The 21,809-nt window shown below is 41.9% G+C and overlaps 1 protein-coding gene across 2 annotated transcripts in view; it reads left to right on the top strand.

Annotated features, from left to right (window-relative positions):
• Window positions 1–21,809, top strand: part of mpp7a (MAGUK p55 scaffold protein 7a) — a 141,484-nt gene that overhangs the window by 31,425 nt on the left and 88,250 nt on the right. Inside the window, exons 2-3 of one of the 2 annotated variants that reach the window (XM_088918544.1) lie at window positions 7,157–7,222; window positions 17,974–18,143. In XM_088918544.1, the coding sequence (XP_088774670.1) occupies window positions 18,107–18,143 (37 nt within the window). In that variant the 5' untranslated portion in view covers window positions 7,157–7,222; window positions 17,974–18,106. The remainder of the gene's footprint in view (window positions 1–7,156; window positions 7,223–17,973; window positions 18,144–21,809) is intronic. The other variant, XM_088918545.1, reaches the window with a different exon arrangement.

Below are 21,809 nucleotides of genomic sequence, written 5' to 3'. Positions count from 1 at the left end.
GGACACGAATGTCCTTCTCTTACTCGGCTCGGCACGCAGACAGCATGGCGATCGATGACAGGGATGTGGAGCTCAGTGGCCTCCCGGTTTTCTCTGACGGGGGCAGGAAGGGGGTGTTTCTCATTGGTATTCCACTGCTTGTGTGACCAGCGCACTCTGACCACCGCGCGCACCGCAGCAGAGCAGCTGAAAAGGACACCGGCAGTAGCCAGGGGAGGACACTCGGGCAGAATTAAGCTCGCGGAGCTCCCCCATGGGTTTTCTTGATTGATGTTTTCTTTCCAGAGTAGGCAGTTAGCTGATGAAAGCTCATAGATGCCCATCAAAAGAAACCGATGCCATATGTCTTTCTGATCTGAGTCTAGCGGTTTTTATTTTTTTGTGGTTTGTCTCTTTGTTTTGCTGAATAACAGTGACACCAAATGTGAATGGGGCTCTTGTGGTGGGGGGGGGGAGGATGTTTCTCTGTCCTTGTATAACTTCTTTTCTCCCCAGCTTAGACAGAATTCTGTAAAACGTCTCATGTGACTCTCCAAGCCTCAAAGTCAACCAGCCACAAATGGACCATGCTGTAGAACAGTCTTTCACTTGGAATCGGGCCAGTGGCTCTTTTGTTACAAGTTAATTAGACTGACTTTTAATCGCACCCCCTCTCCTTTGTAGATGTATGTAGGTTCTGTGTAGATGATACTTGGTCTTGGTGGAAATCGAAGTGCCTTGCTTCATTAAAGCAGCTGTATAAAACCATTTCTAATACTAGCCAGCTCTGCATACCGTGCTTAAAAATCAATACTTCAACCTCAGCAGGTTGTGCTGGTACTTAAGATATTGGTTTACGTTTTACTGTGCAGGTTAAGGGTGTCGGTAAATAAAGAACATTATTTGATTAATGTAAATATATTTTAAAGGTGTTTTGGGCAGAGTGGGTAGCATTCTTTAAGTCCGATTTGTTTAATTTGGCCAACTTTTAACCTTGGAGGTTGCTGGAACAGTGTAGTTTCATGAACAAAAGCGCAGTCAGACAGCTACTGTATGTACTGTGCACATTTCCACTTCACTGCGTTGCTTTTTTAATAAATCTCTTTGAATCGATTCATATCTCAGTAATGCTGTTGGATGAAAGTATATATTTTCTTCTGGTCATCTGTTGTCATTAGATATTCATGACAATCTTCTACAGACAATGGAGCTGGGGCTCATACAAAGCATAGTATTGCTGTCACCCTGGAATATGAAACCTGTGTCAGGGGGATGCCATTTCAGTCACGAGGAGTTTTGTGTCTGATGCGTTTTAAATTATTGAAAAATGTAGTGGTAACTGATGGGCGATGTGATTATTACAATATGCTCAATGTAGTATTGTCCGCAGATGCTTGAATGATATTAAGATCACATTACGTGTTTAAGTGTTTCAGAAAATGCCTTTAGAGCTTGCACAATCTTTATTTGCATAAAAACTCATCAAACAATTTTACCTTTGGATCCGTAGCCTGCACTGCACAAACCGATGTCTTTCATGATATTTTTAATATTGTAAGATGATAAAGAGTAGGTAGAAGCCAAGTTGTGGATATTGTTGCCAATACTACATCTCCCGAACTCATCGCTGTTCCTGGCCTGTGCACTAACACGTCGTGAAGTGAGGGGAACCAATGATTATAGTACAATAAAATAACACAATGGCAAAGGGTTGTTCGTTTTATTTATCTTGTGCACCTGGAAAACACCCTGTCGGCGATGCTATGCGCTAACGTACGACATTCTTGCTGATTGGTGTAGGGACTAAGACACTTCCTTGGCATAAACAGACCTTGGGTTTGAATCATGGCCAAAGCAATCCTGCACGCTTACATTACGAATACGCGCTATCGACAAGAGGTCTTTTATTTTTATAGCCGTAGTGTTAAATACTCTGTGTTCATCCTTGCTTGTTTCATCCCACAGCTAGGAGCCACTATACTGTCTGGTTTTGCTACACTGGGCTTTGATAATTTAAGTTCTTTACAGCAGGTCTAAGTCTTACACGGGAAGCCGCACCGCCGCTGTATTAAAAGGTGCTTATTTTTATAACGGTGATCTATCAGGGCTGAGGAGACTGCTGAGAGCTTAAGACTTAAGACCTGCAGCTGCCGCGCAGTTTAAAATAGCACAGACCAGCGCAATAAAGCCAAATATCAGAGAGGTTCCTAGCTGTCCCAGTCGATCCCTCTTGATTTCTTCCTCCTTCTCTTCTCCAATGTCGTTTTGGGGATATACAGCATCTACAGTATTGTACAATCTGTGTCCAAACCATCTTTGGAGAGGCGGATGCATTACATAGTTTATGAACCTTTAAGAGGAAAGGATGTACTATGGATATTCTAAGAGGCCATTTTTCGAAAATGTATTTACTTTCATCGGATCATTATGAGCACTAAAACCTGACTTTTAGTCCTGTTGTAACTGCAACGATCTTTTCAGAGGGACACCTTTCAGCTTGAAGCTTTTGGTATTGCAGCTTTACAGACATGTTACTTGATCACCCGCTGAATTTATTTTTACAAGTTGTATCCTTATGTAATAGTAATATGAACTGAGAAAAAAACCCACACTGTGCTAATGAATTACATTTCATTTAGTTTTTAGAAACTACTAAGTTTGTGTTTTGACATTTGACACCCCAAGGTTGAATATTCCAGAAAATCAATCTGCCAGCACTGTTTTCCCTGTCTGCAGTGTTTTGGAATTTTCTCCTTTGATCGACCTATGAAAACAAACCTTGAAAACGCAGAATTTCAGAGTGCTTGAATGCCCTGTACCTACAGCGGGCGCTTGTTTTTCTAACTGCGGACACTGTTGTTCTTGGCGCATAAACTCGGTTTTTTTTAAAACCATTTTGCCAGCCCCTTGCGTGCTCGGAGTGCCTCTCGCTTTTCAGCGGCATGTGGGGAGTGAAACGGCTCGCCGAAGCGCCGCGGTGGGGCCGGGTGTTGGGCGCAGGACCGCCCGCCCGCCTCTCCACCTGGGCCGGCCTGAAGCACCGCGCACAGGGGGGGACTCGTTAGGTGGAGACTGCGGCAGGTGGAGAGCCGGCTGTGCCGCCGAAGACGCCCTGCAGCGAAGCGGAAAAACAAAAGTCCTGGGCTCGGCAAAATGAAAGGGGGCAAGACGTAGCGGTCCTGAATGGACTGTCTCGACTTTGCTCGTGTCTGCTGTCCAGCCGACAGCGTGGATGTGCGCCACAGATTAGAATGATCTGAAAAGCGCTGTAGCTCATTTAAATGTTGTCCATATGCCACCCTAGTCGTAATTGCAATGAGAACACAAATCCTGGGGGTAATGCTTCAGACCCTGCAGCGTCGGATGAATAAAGCCGTCCTGTTGCGGTCTAGCTCAGTCTCCCGCTGTGAAGTAAACCAACACTACAGACAAAACAGCCCAGAGGCGTGGTTTGTTGAGCTTAGCGGCAGACTTGCGCTGAGCCCCTGTTCTTACATGCCGTGCTGTTCCTGAGCCAGTCGTGACGAAGAAGAGGGTCTATTCATATAACCTCCCTGAACAATTGAAATGGTAATGATTAAAGGGACAGGAGTCTGGGCCGAGAATTTAGGTTTTATGTCCGTTTTAACTGAATTATTAATGAGGAGAGATTCTTAACGGGATTAAGACCAAACCTTTTTTTTTCCCTGATTAGCTCGACTTTAAAAGCAAATCACTCCATGCATACCTAATCCTCTTCCCAGAACAATCCCAAATTCTGAACGAATTCCTGCCGCCGCGCTGGAGACGGGCTAAACAGAGCCGCCGCTCCTGTGCGCTTCTTCGTAACCTGATCCCGAAAACTGCATCATATCGGCCACCTTGCGCTCCAGAAGCCCTGCTTACTCGGCTGGGGTCACTCTGTGCTCTTACTAAACGAGGTCAACCGCTGTCACCTCCTCGCTCTTAAGAAGCAGCCGTCCCTCCTCTTGCTGTATCCCTTTCCCGGCCCGTCAGTCACGGCGGCCTCGGCAATTCAGGCCCATAAATTCACTTCTGTAGTGCATAGTACTTGGTGAAACGATGCACTTTTTCTCTCGTCTGGATGTTAAAACAGTGGTGTTCATTACATTGCAGCGCTTTATAAGTATTTTTGGACACTGTGCATACTTCTATTCCTTATTTTACAGACTTCACTTTATCTACACTCAGATCAGACCAAATGAAGTATCTGCTCTATCATTTGTTCCTGAGAACAATGTAGGCCCAGAAAGAGGGTCTTTTTTTCTGATGGTTTTGCAGCGATTGTGTGTCCAGTGTATACTGATAGCACTCGCATCTTGAGAAAATGTACTGGGCAGCGCAGTTTAGCCTGGCTGTCTCCTTTCAGCTGTTATTGTAAGACTTCTTTGTCGGTTTTGCTTCATCATTCTCATTTGTGAGTTCTTTCTTATGATTTAAGCAGGTGGGTGATTCCTTATCCAGACATAACAAATAGAAAGTTCTTCTTTGCTGTCCAAGTCATGGTTGGTTCCATAAATGCCCAGCCTGTTCACAAAGCACTGCACCAGAAGACGTCACCCAGGCATGTATCTGATCTGCATTTAGAAGGTAGCTGGGCCAGCATGCGTAGGCTGCAAAGGAACAGGTAAAGGTATATTACCTGCTGGAAGGTAAAGAAAAGAAACACAATGTTTCAGCTGTAGAGCCTTCTTCAGGTGTGAATGACAGTGATAATGAACCAAGCAAAACACGAAGAAGACTCCACAACCGTCATTGTCTGTTTTCCTTTCAGCATGGAATAAACTGTTAACTGTTCCTTCATGGATCTGATGTGGCACTGTTGCTGTGTCCTGTTAGATTTTTTTTTCTTACATCACTGCAGTTTTCCTGGAAGGAGAGTGGGACCCGTTAACCTTGGCATTTTGATCCCTTAAAGAAACCCTGTTGTGCTTGAAACGGAGGCAGTTACACACAGTACTAAGAGAGCATGTCATTCTGAAAAGTGCTTGATTCGCGAGCACACTCTGCAAATGTGCCACTTGTGTGAGCAGCCACCTGACACAACTTGCACTGCGCTGTGTGTTGCTTCTGTTGTGGAATTATGCAGTTCCGGCACTTGACTTTTGTTTGTATAGGCAGTGCTTTTTACCTTCAGCGAGCAATGAATTTAACTTCTTTGTTAAAATCAGACTACATTCAAGCACTGATTAAGGGAAACTCTTAACAAAATGGTTACCCAGCAACATGGTATTTCGAATGATAGTAGGCCAAGGACGAGCATTACTGTCAGTACTTGCTTCTCCACAAGAAGGGTATACTGTAACACTAGACAGACCCTCAGACAGATAGAGGTCTGTTAAACCTTTCAGTTATCATTTGATGCGAGCCGAGTAGCTGGGCTAAAAGTAATCTCTTCACATGTAATACAATATATAAAAGATTAATTTTTATATTCCATTAAATGTGTTGCACTAAAGACTTTTGTTTAATGCTTTCTATTTAATGAGGCTTTGTAATAACAATAAGGGATGCTTTTTCATACTGTCCAATCCAGCGTAGAAATTGAATTGGGGGAAAAACCCGCCTCAGTAGACAAAGATGACGCATTGGTGTCGTAACGTTTCGAAGCCCAATAAAGGCTCGTTTTCAAGCAGTGAAAATTTTCCCTTTGTACAAAGCTCTGCAGTGTTTCTTCGCTTGGGAAATGGATGGTTTTCTGGACCTGCAGCATGTAGTTCAGGCTGTTTTATTCCCTTGTACTCGTTGCTTTGAATAACAAAGTACTTGGCAAGGAGCTGAAGCAAGGGGTTGGCGTCTTCAGGGGGCTGGACGTCTGTTCAGATGAAGTCATAGTGTCAACAGGCAAAACCACCAGAGAGGTCCTGTAGGTGTGTTCACACCCCTCTGCTTGCCCAGCTCTGTGGAATTAAAAAGGTGAAAAATGTGATATTTTATTTATTCAGCACATGTGAGTTGTTCATTTGTATCTGTCTCCTGTATTTTGCATCTGTGTTTGTTTATATTGTGTTTGTCTACTGAAGTCTGCTGCATCTAGGGTTATCTATACTGTATATTCACAAAGTTGCAGACCATATGTTGTTGTGTGTGCTATCTAAACACCTTATTTCTTTTTTGGGATTTATTTCAACACATCTTGGGATTTGTTTTCCTTTAAGCCCCCCGTGGTTTTGTTTTTAGACACATTAAAAGATTAAAGCATGTTTATTCTGACTCTTACTGAAGACGGGTGATTCCAGCAACAAATTGTAAGTCTTAAAAAAATTCCATTTTGCTAATGGACTGGACTTTGTCAAGTAGTTCTGTTGGCATTTGCCTTCTTTGTTAGTGAGTTCTATTGCAGAGTTTTGATTTTTCTGGGGAGCTTTCAATCCGGTTTTTAAACATATCCCCCTCACTTTCATTGTTAATTTATACATGACTGGATGATTTGTTTCATGCAGAAAGTTGTCATTTATGTTTTTAGTTTTAATGAATAAGTAAATCTTATTTTGTTCTCATGTGTCAGTGTGCATATAAGATCACTTTAAGATAAGATCACTTTATTGGTCATATAAAATTTCTTGTATTAGGATTTTGTCTTTTCGCACACTCCAACTTGCTCCCCATGAGAGAGACAGACAGGGAGAGAAGCTTGGGGTCAGAGCACAGGGTCGGCCATTTGTAGGGCACCCCTGGAGCAGTAGGGGTTAAGGGCCTTGCTCAGGGGCCCAAAGGAGTAGGATTCCTCTGCCGGCCACGGGATACGAACTGGCAACCTTCCAGCCACAGGCGCAGATCCTTAGCCACAGAGCCACTGCACCGTCCCATTGTGCAATATTAAAAAAAATAAAAGGTCAAAGAACTTCAAATTAATTTAGTGTTTCCAGTATATTAATGTATTAGACTATTTGTACTATTAGTACAAATAGTCTAATACATTTTCTAAAAGAGAAGATCAATCCCAGGCAGAACTTTGTAGTCATTTGGAATTTGAGCATAATTATTCTGTATTGTTTCTCTTCAGAGGGTTATTTATACTGTACATACTGTACGTAAATTCCCTCATGGTGTTGTGCTTTATGGGGACGTTACTCAAGCCCAGGAGTTTGTTAGGGGTGGAAGGATTGTAATCGGTCCTAACTGCAGATCCTGAAGCTGACCTGAAAGCCATTTTCCCTCTTCTTGTCTTCCTTAGGAGGCTCTGCTGGATGCTGAGCATGATGTCTGGAAGACTTGTTGAGAGAATTATAGCTTTGAAATGGTGAGTTAACCCCATCTACAGTCGATGGACTCGCTCTTCATTCAGGGACAGTCAGGACGCCTTGTGCAGATTGAGGTGTATGGCCCCGGTGTCACAAGTTCAAGCCTGGGTCATGTCACTTCATTGTTCTCTCTTATAGGAGACAGCGGAGAAAAATTCATCTATCTGTTTTCTTACCGATTCATCCACTTCAGGGTTGCGGAGGTGCAGAACCTGTTCTGACAAGCAATGGCCACAAGGCGGGGTACAGCCTGGACAGGACACCAGTCTATCGCAGGACACGCACACACTCACGCCAGGGGCAATTTTCCCAGAATCCAATTCACATGCCAGTATCCCTTTGGACTGTGGGAGGAAACCAGAGCACCTGGAGGAAATCCACGCGAATGTGGGGAAACATACGAGCCTCCTGCAGATACCACCCCAGGTCCGGAATTGAACCCAGAGCCCTGCGGGTGCGAGGCAGCAATGCTAACCACTGTACCACCGTGCAGAAAAAAAAATATTTCAAATTTTGACTTTGTGGCCACGTGTTTTCATGTCCCGGTCCGTTACATACAAGCACGGAACTGGTCATCCTGAGCTCGGGCAGAGTTAGGATTCGTTAACAAGGGCCGTCTTGTCACAGTGGTAAGAGCTGTGATGTCAAAGTGAGATACAGCGCTCCTGCAGTCAGGGCTGACTGTGGGACTTCAGGCAGGGCAAATGTTCGTCAGAAGAGCAAGTTATCTCGTGTCTAGTGGTCACAGGAGTTGTTAGTTGGTTCAAAATGATTGGCAAATGCAAAAGAAGTGGTTAAAAATAATTATGAAGGAATAATTCCACACTTTGAAAACAAATATTTGAATAATTTACGACAGTATTTATTATCAGCCGTTTTTCTCTTTTATTGTAGTCTAACAATGCTTAATATAATCTGGAGAGGTGGATGTGTAAAACATTTTATCCCAGCCGTGTTTTTGTTTTAGGCTACTAAAACTCTAATATAGTTTTTTTTCCATGTCGTTCGCCATTACTTATTTAACAACTTCAAAAATGTGCACTCAAGGCAGAAATGATCGTGATTGGAAGATACTTTTGTAAACAGCTCTATCTTAGTTTTAATTTTCCAAAATCAACGAAACCCCTTTTCCTCCTCTCCGCTGCAGCGCTGCCATCACACAGTAAGATATTTTTTCAGGTTCACAATTTTCCAATAACGCATTTATTTTGAAAGCGGGTGGATTCCCCTCACTAAAATGAGTTTAGTTTGTAAAGCAGATTTCTGTGTTTTAGACATTCTCTCATGCTTTGGTCTTAGTAGAGCAGATTAATATAAATTGGGTTCTCCTTTTTAGTATTATTGTTGTGTCTTATTTAATAATAATAATTGATATTTCAAGACCACTTGTGAGTACAAGAGGCCATGACCTTTGGTTTCATTTCTAGAAACACTATGGTGTGAAAGCCTTGCTCCCAAATTTTCTGCATTTCCAGAAGCTTCTGAAATATGCTTTGGCTGCTATGTCAGGTTCCCCTCACATTTTTTTGCCTCTCAATTTAATATTAAGATTTTATGTTCCAGCAATAATCATCCTGCAGGTTTTCTCGTGAGATTTAGACGCATCTTGTTGTTTTTCCTCTCCTTATTCTGCACGTGTGCTCAATGGCATGTCTCTTTGTGTAAGATACAGAGAAGCTGCCTATGAAAGCAAACAGAAGGGACACTGAGCAAAAAGCACATTACTGTAGAGCTTTAAGGTGGATAAGGAAATATGCACCCAGATTAAAATGTAGGTGGCTAAAAGCCAGGAAGAGTTTACGAACACGAGGATTCCATCTGGTTTGTCTAGCCCGTTTGGTAGTTAATAGATAACTGGTCTGAGCCCATCTTTTACAAATGAACAGCTGTTTCTTAACTGATCTGAGGCTATCTCGTATAGCTGATCAACCATTTTTTAATAATAATAATAATAATTGCTTACACTTATATAGCGCTTTTCTGGACACTCCACTCAAAGCGCTTTACAGGTAATGGGGACTCCCCTCCACCACCACCAGTGTGCAGCATCCACCTGGATGATGCGATGGCAGCCATAGTGCACCAGAACGCTCACCACACACCAGCTATCAGTGGGGAGGAGAGCAGAGTTATGAAGCCAATTCATAGATGGGGATTATTAGGAGGCCATGATTAGTAAGGGCCAATGGGAAATTTGGCCAGAACGCAGGGGTTACACCCCTACTCTTTTCAAGAAACGCCCGGGGATTTTTAATGACCACAGAGAGTCAGGACCTCAGTTTTACGTCCCATCTGAAGGATGGCGCCTGTTTACAGTATAGTGTCCCCGTCATTAGGACCCACATGGACCGCAGGGTGAGCGCCTCCTGCTGGCCCCACTAACACCTCTTCCAGCACCAACCTTCGTTTTTTCCAGGAGGTCTCCCATTCAGGTACTGACCAGGCTCACACCTGCTTAGCTTCAGTGGGTTGCCAGTTGTGAGTTGCAGAGTGATATGGCTGCTGGCTAATAACTGATCAACTCTTGCTTAATAACTGACCTAAGGCTATCACGTGTAACTGATCAGTCATTTCTTAATAACTAATCAGAGCTTACCTTGAATAACTGACCCTGAGATCATCATGTTATTACTGATCAGCTGTTGCTTGAACAAAGCTAAGTCATCTGCTTCAGAGTGGCTGGATAGCGTTGTCCAGATTCTCAAAACAGTGTAAGTTATGGCTGGCATTATGAGTATAGTCCCTGAGGTTTTATTGAAAAGGCAATTGGCAAGGTATCTTCTAGTGTTTCAAGATGTGTGTGTACAGTGACATCATCACTATTCCCTCTGCAGAGGAGGTCTGCTACAAGGTGTGTTTGTGAAAGCTGAGTACCTGAAAATCAGTATTGGTCTCTTGTGAAATGACCTTGCTTTTGAGAGTTTACATGATTGGTTATAAGTGTGTCATTTACACTTGTTCTCTTTTTTTTCCGTTTTATTATGCATCTGAATTAGCCATATCTGGAAATCAGAAACCGTATGGTCAGTCACAGAATCACAATACAATGCAGGCCTTGATAATGCTCTTGGGTTAATGGAGGTACTAAATGAGGAATACCAGCAGAAAGAAAGAAGATCTACCAGAGAAAGTCAGACCTCTGCTGTTTGTAGAAGCCCATTCACAGAAGATGTCAAATACTATTTGTTTTGTGGTGCAAGCTTTTGAAATGAAGTAATTTTAAAAGCTATATGATCTAAAATACTGATTGTTCTGAAAACCAGTTTTGTCCTCTCGAGGTCAAATGTCTTATTTTGAAGTTGAATGTATCCACGTTTTTATACCACTGATTTCGAAAATTTCAGTTTTTAAAAAAACAATTTTCATGTCCTTCATGTAGAATAATGAAGGGGTAGAATTACAGCAGTTCCCATTCCTTGATATTGTTCACTAGTGTTTGAAGCATCTATGCACGTATCTATGAAACCTCAAAAAAGTCTTTCGTTAGCGTTATCTTTAAAGTTAAAAATACTTCAAAAAGTGACTTGAACTGTAGTTCAAATGAAAAAAGTAGTTTGCCATTCAGTCCATTTTAAAAAGTTTTTTTTAAATGATGGCGCTACAATGTAGTGCCTTCAGCAATTTTAGCTGTCATTGCCGCCGTAAAAGTGTTGTAGTAGTGCCACCTTGTGGGTGAACGGTGAAAGTGTGTCTAATTTAATGCAGGAATGTGGAGACACGTTGTAGTACAGTATTGTGTTTTAAGAAAAGTTTGTTTTAAAAGATTGCCATCCGTCTATTCCTTCGCCAAAACACATCAGTTTTTATTAAAAGTGTTTTTATCACATTTGTTATACTTAAGTCCCACCTTTTAAAATTATTTGTTCGCAATGTATGTTCTGTTTTTTCAAATCTTCATGGCCCGAGCGTCTTTAAAGATTTTAGCGGTGTTGCATCATTTCTTTCTTACTCGGGTCCAGCAACCTCAAATCCTACGTATCTGGACAGGATTCGTACATACTCGGAGCACTGTACTGGACCGCGTATAAAAACAGGACAGTTCTCTTACAATGTTGCACTTTTTTTTACCAGATCGTGTGTATTGAAAAGCGTTTCGTGGCTCTTGGGAGTCTTTTGTGTTTAACTCGAGGATACTCCGATGTGCGGACAAGCTCGAAGAATATGATAGACATCAACTGGAGTCGTAGTATCTCAGATTATTTTTCGCTTTCAAAGGCCCTGTCTGTTGTTATGATACGTAAAAAAGTGTGAGGGTGTGTCGCATTTCCTCCCTCTAGTTCCTGCCGCCATGTTGCGCAGCGGGAAGCCAGCATAGGCGGTTGCAGGGATTGGCACTGCTCTGCACCCTTGGCAAAGCGTTAATTTTGAGAATTCATCAGTCTCTGGGACACCAAAGTGCTATCAGATAGTTTTGGAAGTCAAAGGGAAATAGTAACATTATGCAGAGTTGATGTGTTTGTGGTAGTGATAATTCTGGCAGCAAACTTTATCAGAGTCTACTATGTTTTTTAAAAAAAAATCTAGTTTAAACTTTTTTTTCCCCCCCGTACGTAGTCTGTCTTATATAGGTCACCGGGTACCGGTTAGAGACAATCTGTCTCGGCGGTAAATGTTATAAAATAATTTGTTAGACTCGCGTGTCTTGTTTCTTAGACTGGACAGCAGTATGTTTATTTTGTGGTCAGAAAACGGACCTTATTTTCCGCAGCTACTCCACTAGCCGGGATTTCGGCTGGGACGTTTTCATTCCAACTAATGTTTTTCCTTACACAACGTCCCACAGATGGTGTTGCATAACACACAGGTTAAATGGATCGTTATGGGTTGAGCACAGACGGGTGGAAGAAAACCTCATTGCAGTTGCTCTTGACAACAGTAGATGGCGAAAGTACCCTGGGAGGCTGATAGGTGACTAAGGGCCTGGTGGAAATTCTAACATACCTTTCATTTCTGTTGAGTTTTCCACATGGCAAATTCCTCTAAAATATGATACTGTGTGATATACAGAAGCAAGGCACAAAACGGAATAATACTACTTCCAAAGGTTTCCCCCCTTTTAAACATTTTTAAGACCAGTTGTTTCAAGCCTTTCGGGTACTGTAAACATCTGAGGTGCACTTGATACTGACAGTTAAGTTCCTGGCTTTAGATTGGATTTTTATGGAAAGATTTTTTTGGATTGCAGTTCAGCTTTGGAATATTTTGTAATTCCTTTCAAGATGTGATGTAGCAGCTGGTATTTTTGAATTTAAAACAAATTAATCCCATGCTGCATTATTTCATACCTGTCATTCATTTGTCCCCTTCTTAGCTTATAGTTGAAATTTAATAGCTGGCTGGTCTTCAGGAGCCAGAGTCCAACAGGTTGTATAGTTTATTCTTAAGTCATCAATTTATCTTTTGACCATTAAAACAGGATAGGGTTGTTTGATTATCCTTTTAGTCAGTTCTTAGATTAAGGGTTGGGCCTGGTCACTTACTTGAATGGGAGATGGCCGAGGAAAATCTGTTTGCCTGCTGTAAGTGGTGTTAGTGGACCAGTAGGGGGCGCTCATCCTTATTAACCCGATTTTCTAAACCATTGCCTGTAGGGCGACGGGGAACTGTGTGCTTTTGGAGGCTGCTGTCTTGAGACGAGAGCTCACCTGATGCTGTCAGTGCTGCCCTCTTTAATGAGCTTGTTAAAGACATCATTACACCGTAAGCAGAATTCCACTCTCTACTACAATCTCTCCGACCTAAATTTTCCTTTGATTATGGCAATTGAAGCAGTTTCGCATGACTTGGCCTGTTCTGCTGTGCAGTGGGGCTGCTGGTGTATCGTGCCTGCTGTGTGTCACTCAGATGGGTGCTGCACTTCAGTGGTGGACAAAGTGGACCCCTTATTTGTAAAGCAGTTTGGGATTAAATGTGCTGTGTAAATGCAAATAGGTTTTTGTATTATTACTGTATTCGTCATCATTAAATAGGGTAGAGGTAATTTGAAATGGAAACAAGAAGTGGATTTCAAGAACCACAGTTAGCCATTCCTGTCTTAAAATAGGTTAGTGAGCTCCTATTCTTAGTCTGCCTTTCACAATAAATACTGTAGGAAGCTAATCCCTAATAAGATCTCGGTTTCCTGTAGGCTAATTTATAGTGACCTATGAACAGATGGAACCATTAGTTACACACCTAGTGTCATAGCCCTTGAAATAATTTACATGGTGCGTCTTGTCAGTTAGTCTTACACCTTGCCGTATTTAATAAGTCGTGACGTATCTGGTATGCTGTGGGCTCCGCATCTTTGTACACAGAGTGGGAATTATTCCATGACAAGACAAGTCGTGGTATCGCTGCTACCTCTAAGGTGCTCTTCGTCTATTGTCAAAGGAGTAGCATTCTTCAGAACAGACGGTTTTCTTTTTTTTCTTACTTAACGGTAAGAAAATACATTTATCCAAAATGACAGTGTTACATAAAGTGTTTTTCAAATCCTACCAGGATTATACAACTGAGAAATTTGGTAAGGCTGTCTTTAAATGGGGCACCTGTTAAAGTGCCTTTGTGTACTTTAAGTGAACAAGAAAATGTGTTTGAATGCCTGTACAGCCCCGAAAGTGAGGTTTCACACGAGTGGTTACTGCTAGGCACGACTACCCTCTGCGGCTCATCACTCTTCATTGGCGTCGAATTCAAAGGCAGTTCATTAAAAAGGTGGGGGGTGGAGGAACATACCCATACCATACCCAGCCCTTGGCTGATTTTCAATGAGTTACGCTGTTAAAAATAAACCTCTGGACTACGGCCTGGTTGGTGCATGTAGGCCTTTTCCTCCCCTTGCTGCCCTGGCTCCTGGGAGATGCCTCTGCCGGGCGGGAGCTCTTTCGCCTGATGGCTGTTCTTGGGTCCGGGAGCCGGGCTGCGCTCCGACAGGCCCTCCTGGCGGGCCGCGCGCTGGACGTTACAGCGGAGAAGCCTTCTTGGAAGCGGCGTCGCGGCTGACGGACGGGAGTGTCTTGGCGGGGGCCCCATGGCCCCATGCACCCTGACGGGGATGTGCTGGGGTGATGGAAGGGGTAGCGGAGAGGGAAGGGGGGCACGGACAACGTCTGGGTAGCGGGGGCAGAAGAACCAGGGGGTAACGGCGGTGAGGAAGGGGAGATTGGCACCGAGCACCTGGGGGCCGTCGCAGAAGGGGGCTGGGCAAGCTCGAACGAGGCTTCTTGAGTCCCAGTAGGGAGCTGCATTCGGCATACATACTGTAGGCCGCGAAGGAACAGGTAACAGTTTATTTCATGCTGAAAGGAAAAGAAAAGAGACGCAATGTTTCGACATCTGAAAAAGGTCTCGCAGCCGAAACATTGCGTTTCTTTTCTTTTCCTTTCAGCATGGAATAAACCGTTACCTGTTTCTTATCTTGATTCCCTGTCCATCACACGCTATCCGGAAGTGAAACGGGCTCGCCTAGTGGAGAACTCGGAATGTGAAATGCGCTTTTCAGAGGTCTCCACTCTTGACGAATTTCGCTGCTTTTGTCGTCCTTTTGACGTTGTTCTGGCTTTCCCGCGTTACGCATGTTCCCCTTTCCACGCAAAACTGAAATGTCTGCTAGTGTTGTCAAGTGGTTTAAAGCTAGTCAGTGAAATGTGGGGATATTTGAAGAAATGAGGAGCTTGCTTTTTTTTTCTGTTCCCCCAGTAACGAAACTGGCTGTGAACGGTCAGTTCCCAGTTGTTGTTTGGGAGTTCAGCTGTTTGGACGCTTCATAAAGGCCTGGCTAAAAACGGATCAGAAAATGAGTGGTGAAGTGGTGCTGTCTGTGAACACAGGCATTAGAGGAGAAGGATGATATCCAAAAATATTATTTGAATTTAGCTTATTCGTTTTGAAATACTGTGTTAAGTTGTTTAACGTTGCATTCTCCTGTGTGGACAAAGGCCTCACTGTGACACAGAGGCGGCGCCGGGCCTCTCTGGACTGTAGTAGGACTGCAGTCATCATCCAGCCACACAATACAGTAGCACCACCTGCAGGGTTTGGCTGAAATACAGAGGTGAAAAGTCAGTGAAAAGCCCATGCATTCCCAGTCTTTTCCAGCACCCAGCATAATTGCTTTTCAAGGGATAGATGCTTCTTATTTAACGCTGCTTGGATGAAGACATCATCCAAATAACTAAATCTTTTCAGTTTTTTTTTTTGCTTTCTCTTCTTGTGAAATTTGTGGAATTGCTGGAAAATTATTTGTATCCAAATGCAGCAGGCCAGGGGTTCTCATCTCCAGGTCTGCTGGAGGTCTGCAAGTCTGCCGGTTTTCCGTGCCTCTTTAAACCGCAAACTGCTCTGGGGCTCCTGAGTGGCTCATTGTGGGGGGAAAAAAAGGGGTCATTTAGTTGTGCAGAGTGGGCCTGATAAAAAAAAATCTTACACTTATATAGCACTTTTCTGGACACTCCACTCAGCGCTTTACAGATACAGCGGATCCCCACCACCACCCCACACACCAGCTCTCAGTGGGGAGGAGAACAGAGTGATGAAGCCAGTTCAGAGATGGGGATTATTAGGAGGCCAGGGGGAAATATGGGCCAGGACACTGGGCCATATAACACCCTTATTTATCCAGGCTCTGGAGTTTTGAGATTGAGCTAAATCATGAGCTGAATAGGAGATTTGAACACAAGAGTATTATTAGAAAATACCCCCAAGCCCATTCTTTCTACATGTAGATTTATAGCGTTGAACACATCTATTTGCCATATGGGGACGCATCTCGTGTAACTTTGTGAACACTGAGCTCCGTGGAGACTTGCATGAGGATTTAGAAGATAATATGGGATCCCTGTTTCATGCAGGCTGTGATGCAGGAATGTTTAGACACTAATTTCTCATTCAACAAGGTATTTTTATTATTAGCTTTATGGTGATTCATTTATAACTTTTTTTGTTTAAAAATATTTAATTATATTCAATAATTTATAACTCCACACACTCCATTCACCATAGGAGCTGATAAAAACATGCATTCAGTTGATCCTATTCCTTCTCTTTTGCTTTCTTCTGCTCTTTCTGTCTCCCTGTGTCTACTATCATTAACAATAATGAAAGCCGGAGTCCATGGTCATTCCTTTTATTTAAGAGACAAAATGAATCCTTTTGAACAGATGTCAGAAATGAATAATACACCAGTGTCCTTTCTGTTTCGTTAGAAAAATTGAAATTCTTTTATAATTGTTGAGGCCCTTCAGTTGTCTGTTTTTTTTTACTGTCTAATGAGCTTGTTGAATCTTTTGAATCAGGCTTTAGACCCTTGCACAATGCAGAAACAGCCCTTGCTGTTAGCCCTCAGAGCTAGAACAAGATAAAGCATAACATCCTTTTAAGTTCCCTGGAGAAATATGTAGCTATTTCTTGCATTGTTCTCTGCTTGACTAGTTTTATCATGGATATCTTGATATAATAGTCTACTACACATCCAATTAGTGTTCAGTTACCTTCTTACCAGTTTTCTGGTGTCCCTCAGGATTCTGTTTTGGGGCCTCTCTCATTTTTTTCCCCCCATATGCAGTTAAAGAGTCTCTGTTTTAAGGTGATGCTCATATTGTGTATGAATGAATACTAAAACCTTTGAGGTTTTTTGTCCCATTGAACTGAAACAGAAATCAGAGTATGGATGCCAGTTTTTTTGCTCTCACAAGGTGGAGGATGTATGGTTGTTTTTTTATGTCGGCTGTTCAAATGTAGCAAGTGGGGGGTATTAGAAATCACAGTGTTATTTTTAACTTAAGATTTCTTTGAGTCCCGTATTTGCTATCTCACTGGGGTGTATTTTGCCCATTTACACTATATATCCGACTTAGTTCCTCTTTCTCTGAGACAGACACTGGGAATTTAGTTCATGCTCTTCTGTCATCAAGAATAGATTATTTCAAGCTATAGTTGCCAGTATGCTTGTAAATGTACTTAACAGGCTGCAGCATATACAGAACTTGGCTGCTTGGGTTTTAACTTAAATCATACGGCATGTACACATAATACCTGCCCTGGCACCACTCTCCTGTTACCAGTTAATTTGAGGACTGATTTTCAAATTCTTTTGCCTAAAAGATTTGGCTACCTATACTGTTTGAAAACTTGCTCTGTTGTTTTTGACAGGCATACAAATTGGGATTTACGAGCTGTGGACTCTTGTGGGTTCTGTAATCTGGGATCTGTTTGATGGGGCACAGAGTGTTCTGTGGCGTCACTCCAGGACTGCTGTGCAACCTTCCTTCAGCCATTGCTCTGTTCAGACATATTCTAAAACCTAGTAATGATGAGACGTAATTTTATCCGATTTTGGATACCGTGTGTAGTTTAGTATGTGCTTTTCTGTATTGGATGTTTTGTGTGCATCATTTTTTATAGGTGTATGGTGCTGTGAAATATTTGCTTAAAGGTTTTATGTGATCAACATTATTACTGTCTTTTGAAGTAAGAGCAGTGGAGAATAAAGATGATACAGCAGCCAATCTTTTGCCAGTGCAGTAAATGCTGCCTTATTTGTCATGTCATGTTTCTTCCTATTCCTGCTTGTTTTCGTTTTTGACAGATTTGAAACCGTCTTTATTTTGTCGGCTGTTGTTTGCTGGACATAGGAAAAGCCGTGCCCAGGCCAGGCAGCGTCCATCTGCAACGGCTGAGGACTTCATAACAGCAGAGCTACTGTTGCTCGCTGTCTACAGTAGGAGCTCTGTTGTCTCATATTGTTAAAATATGTTTTTGTTCTTTCTAGGGAGCTTTCACCAATGGCATAAATCTTTCCGAAGACAGCTTGGCCGAGTGTGCTTGAACTGAAATTGATTGCTGCGTTCTGGCTATACAGTGTTACTCTGACATTCCTGTGTGATATTCCACAGGCAGGAGCCATGCCAGCGCTATCGACGGGACCTGGAAATGACACAGGTACAGTGAACTCTGTAGCCTCATGTCTCCACGCAGGTGTCCGGGAACATTGGTGCTTTCATCCCGAATCCGAGACCCCATCCAGGCTTCGCGGTCCTTTTCGGAAGGAAACCTGGGTGAGGGCTCAGGTTTCGCAAAACTGCCGGGAAAAGTCTTTGCACTGCTTGGTGCAGAGGTGATCCCCCGAGGTGCGGCAAACCGGTTTGATTTGCACAAGCTGTCAATGAAGTGGAGGGATCGTTGACAAATGATTCGGTGTTCTACTCTTCTACTCACACTGGGCAGCTCTCTGTTAAAGGGAAGATGTCTTGCGTACAGCAGCACAATGACAGCAAAGGGTGCAGCAGAATCAGCAAGTACTCTAGCTCAATCGCTTTATTTTCTCTCTGAATTTGTTTTTGTTCCCAAGTAGAAAAGGACATTTTTCAAGTTTTTTTTCTATTATGTAGTTCCAGATTAATGATAATTAGTCTTTGAAATAATTTGTATGTGTTTGATACCTTAGTTAATCATGCACAAAAGGTCTCTAGCACCTTTTTGACACTTGATTATCGTCTTATTGCTATTTCACAATTTCACAAGTTCTTAGACCAGCAGTCAAAGAACAGCAAATTGAATTTGCGGCTCTGAAGAATGGTGAAGCTACTGAACAGTACACACATTGTCCAGAGAGCTGAAGCTAAATTCTCTTGGAATCGTTTTGCATTTTGATCTGCTGAAGTGTTTCGCTTATTTTTTTTTTCTTTTCAAATATTTCCATTTCTGTAAAGAGATGGTTAAGAATGTGAGGGGGGAATTAAAACAAACTTTTCCAGAGACACAAGTTCGAGAATGAAAACAGCTGCAGAGAAAGGAACAGAATGGCCGAGCTTAAGGATATGTTCAGCGAAGGTGTTTGTGCTAGCACACTGCGGTCTGGTGACTGCTCGTCAAATCCTGTTACCACCTCCTCCATCTGCTCTTTCTTCCAATTCCGTCTCTGGCTGAGCGTGCTGTGAAAAACCGAACATGACCTGTGTCTTCAGAGATAGCCGGTTGAAGACATCGCAGACTTAAATTATTTTGTTGTTTTTTCCTCTCATACATGCAGTGGGCACATCAGTCATTCCCAGTCTTCAATTATTTTATTTTTTTAAAAAAAAAGAAAAACTGCTGGATTGAAAGAAATGTATTAGCTCTTGGATCTGGTTTTTGGCAGCGATTACGTAACTGCTGTGGAAATTCATGCAGTCAAAGTATTAACCCAGACCATCAATTACTATTACACTCATTTGAGGCAATTACTGGCATGGAGAGTATTCCAAATAAAACATGTGAGCAGTCGCAGATCTCTCTTGTTTTTGATTATCAAATAAAAGCTGCTTTAAAAACTAGAAGGGTATCCGGCAGCTGGGCATATTCAATTGAGTAATTTGCACCATTGAAATGTAGCTGAAATTATGGAGGGTTAACCAATACAGAGACATTTTTTTTTCTGTGCTTTGGACTAGTACAAAAAAGTATTTAAAACAGGAATTTTGACCTGGATTATATTGAGCTTGTGTAGTGACTGGTAGGAAGAAACAAACTGTAGAACATAATGCTCATGTATCAAACACAGGGCTGATTTGTGTCAATGAGAAATGCAAGGTGATGAATCAAATGTAATGGTATTTAAAGCCATTTTTTTTCCTCTAGTGACACTTTTTTTTTAGCAGGCTTATTCTACAGGATGCATCTTTTTTTTTAAATTCTGCCTGCTGGTGGAATCAAGGTTTAATGCTATCCAAGGCCAGTCGCACCATCCAACTTGTTATTAAATAATCGCTGGATGGGACACTGTTGTAGTTTCTGTAAATATGATGGAAATGTAAACAGTGATAATTTGTGAAAATCTGCAGTGCAACACTCAGCTGGAAATAAGAGTGGTGTTTTGCCACAGTGCAGGCTGCCTGTGTTTCTTCTTATTACTCAATCCTAAATGATTCATAAATGTTCCTTTATTCCTGTAAAACTTTAAAAGCAGCAATATACATTTATACAGTATATAGTATCATTCAAATGCTCATTTTGAGCATATTTTCTTTCTAAATATCCCGTGCTTATGCTTGCAAATACTGTACAGTTTATGCTTTACTGGTACACAGTAAATTTCCTGTCAGCAGGAGGAACATTATTGTGCTGGTGCTCTGCTCTCGCATAAACGGTTTTATTTTTTTTCCAAGTTCAAATCTAATAAAAGAAACCCCCCCCCAAAAAAACTGTAAAAAAATAAAAAATAAAATACAAGTTTGAACACTGGCTTCAAAACTATAAGTATTGTGACTGTGGAAACCCTGTCTTAGTGGTTAGGTTGAGTTTTTCTTCTTTTTAGTTTTATTAATAAATATTTTGGAACTAGATTAAGAAGTCATTAAGTTACTGGACCTAATCCACAGCATGTGTTTAAACCCTTTTGAATTGAGAAGAGAGAGATCAGAGAAGCTGTCCTCTTACAGAATACAGTAAGCATTTGTTTCGGTGAGAATCCAGTGTTGTTCCTACGTCTGCTAGCTCATATGACCACAGTGAGGCAGTGGGGACCTGCAGAAAGTCAGTTTGTAGTTTTACCAACCTTACAACACAGTGCAATTAAAAGGTTTATTTTAAATAATGTGAACCGTATATAGTTGATTAGATATTAGAATTAGAAGAAAGAAAACACAACGTTTCCGCTGTGGAGCCTTCTGCGTGTGTAAGAAAGGGCTGACTCCCCTGTCTTTCTTGCACCCGAAGAAGGCTTCACAGCCGAAACGTTGTGTTTCCTTTCTTCATTTTCAGCATGGCATTAACCTATTACTTGTTCCTTTGCAGCCGGTGCATGCTGACGCAGCTACCCACAAGAACTACATGGATAAATTGTTTAAATGTAATAGTGGGACTAGTAAAAAGAGAAGTGTCAAAAATAAGGTGCATATTGTACTATCAGCTATGTTGCAGACAGATTTTATTTGAGCAAACATTGTTGTACACTGTAATTACTTTTCTCATCAGGGAAATGCTTGTTTATTAATCCTTTTCCACCTTTTCTTTAACGCATATTCCTTGGAATATGTGTCACCTCCCAATTTATCAAGCTCTCCCACTTTGGTGTAATCTGGGCCAGATGTAGGAACAGACACGAACTGCACAGTGCCTTGTTGACCTTCTTGACTGATCAGTGTGTTTTTCTTCTCAGATGATGTCGCACAAAACTGCATTCTCTGTTTGACACCAGTTTGCTATAGATCATGGTGGGATCATATTGTTAGACCAAGTTGCAAAATTTTTGTTTTTGTTCAAAGTTTCCTGCATGTGTTCAGAATTTTCTACATATGGGAGTATTAATACATTACACATATATTCCCATTTTTGTGTTTACAGTGTTGAAACTGTTTGCAAATGTATTTTATCACAGATTTCACATATTTGAAACCCAGATTGTCCTAATGATAAAGTTATCCTGATGAAACAAATGACACAAAACATTGATATTCTTTCAACATTTATTTATCCATCAGGTGATGGAGGATTCAATATCCATGTGTGACAAAGCATAGGAACCTTTAGAATCAGTAACTGGTGGCACCCTCCTGAGCAGTAAGGACTGTAACTGATCAACGGTTACAGGAAATGTTTAGTTTCTCACACCAGTGTTGAGGAACTGTG

The sequence above is a fragment of the Atractosteus spatula genome, chromosome 6 (assembly GCF_055471065.1).
Source record: "Atractosteus spatula isolate fAtrSpa1 chromosome 6, fAtrSpa1.hap1, whole genome shotgun sequence".
NCBI lineage: Eukaryota > Metazoa > Chordata > Actinopteri > Semionotiformes > Lepisosteidae > Atractosteus > Atractosteus spatula.
The sequence above is the reverse complement of the archived record's forward strand: the minus strand, read 5'-3'. Positions and strand labels throughout refer to the sequence as shown.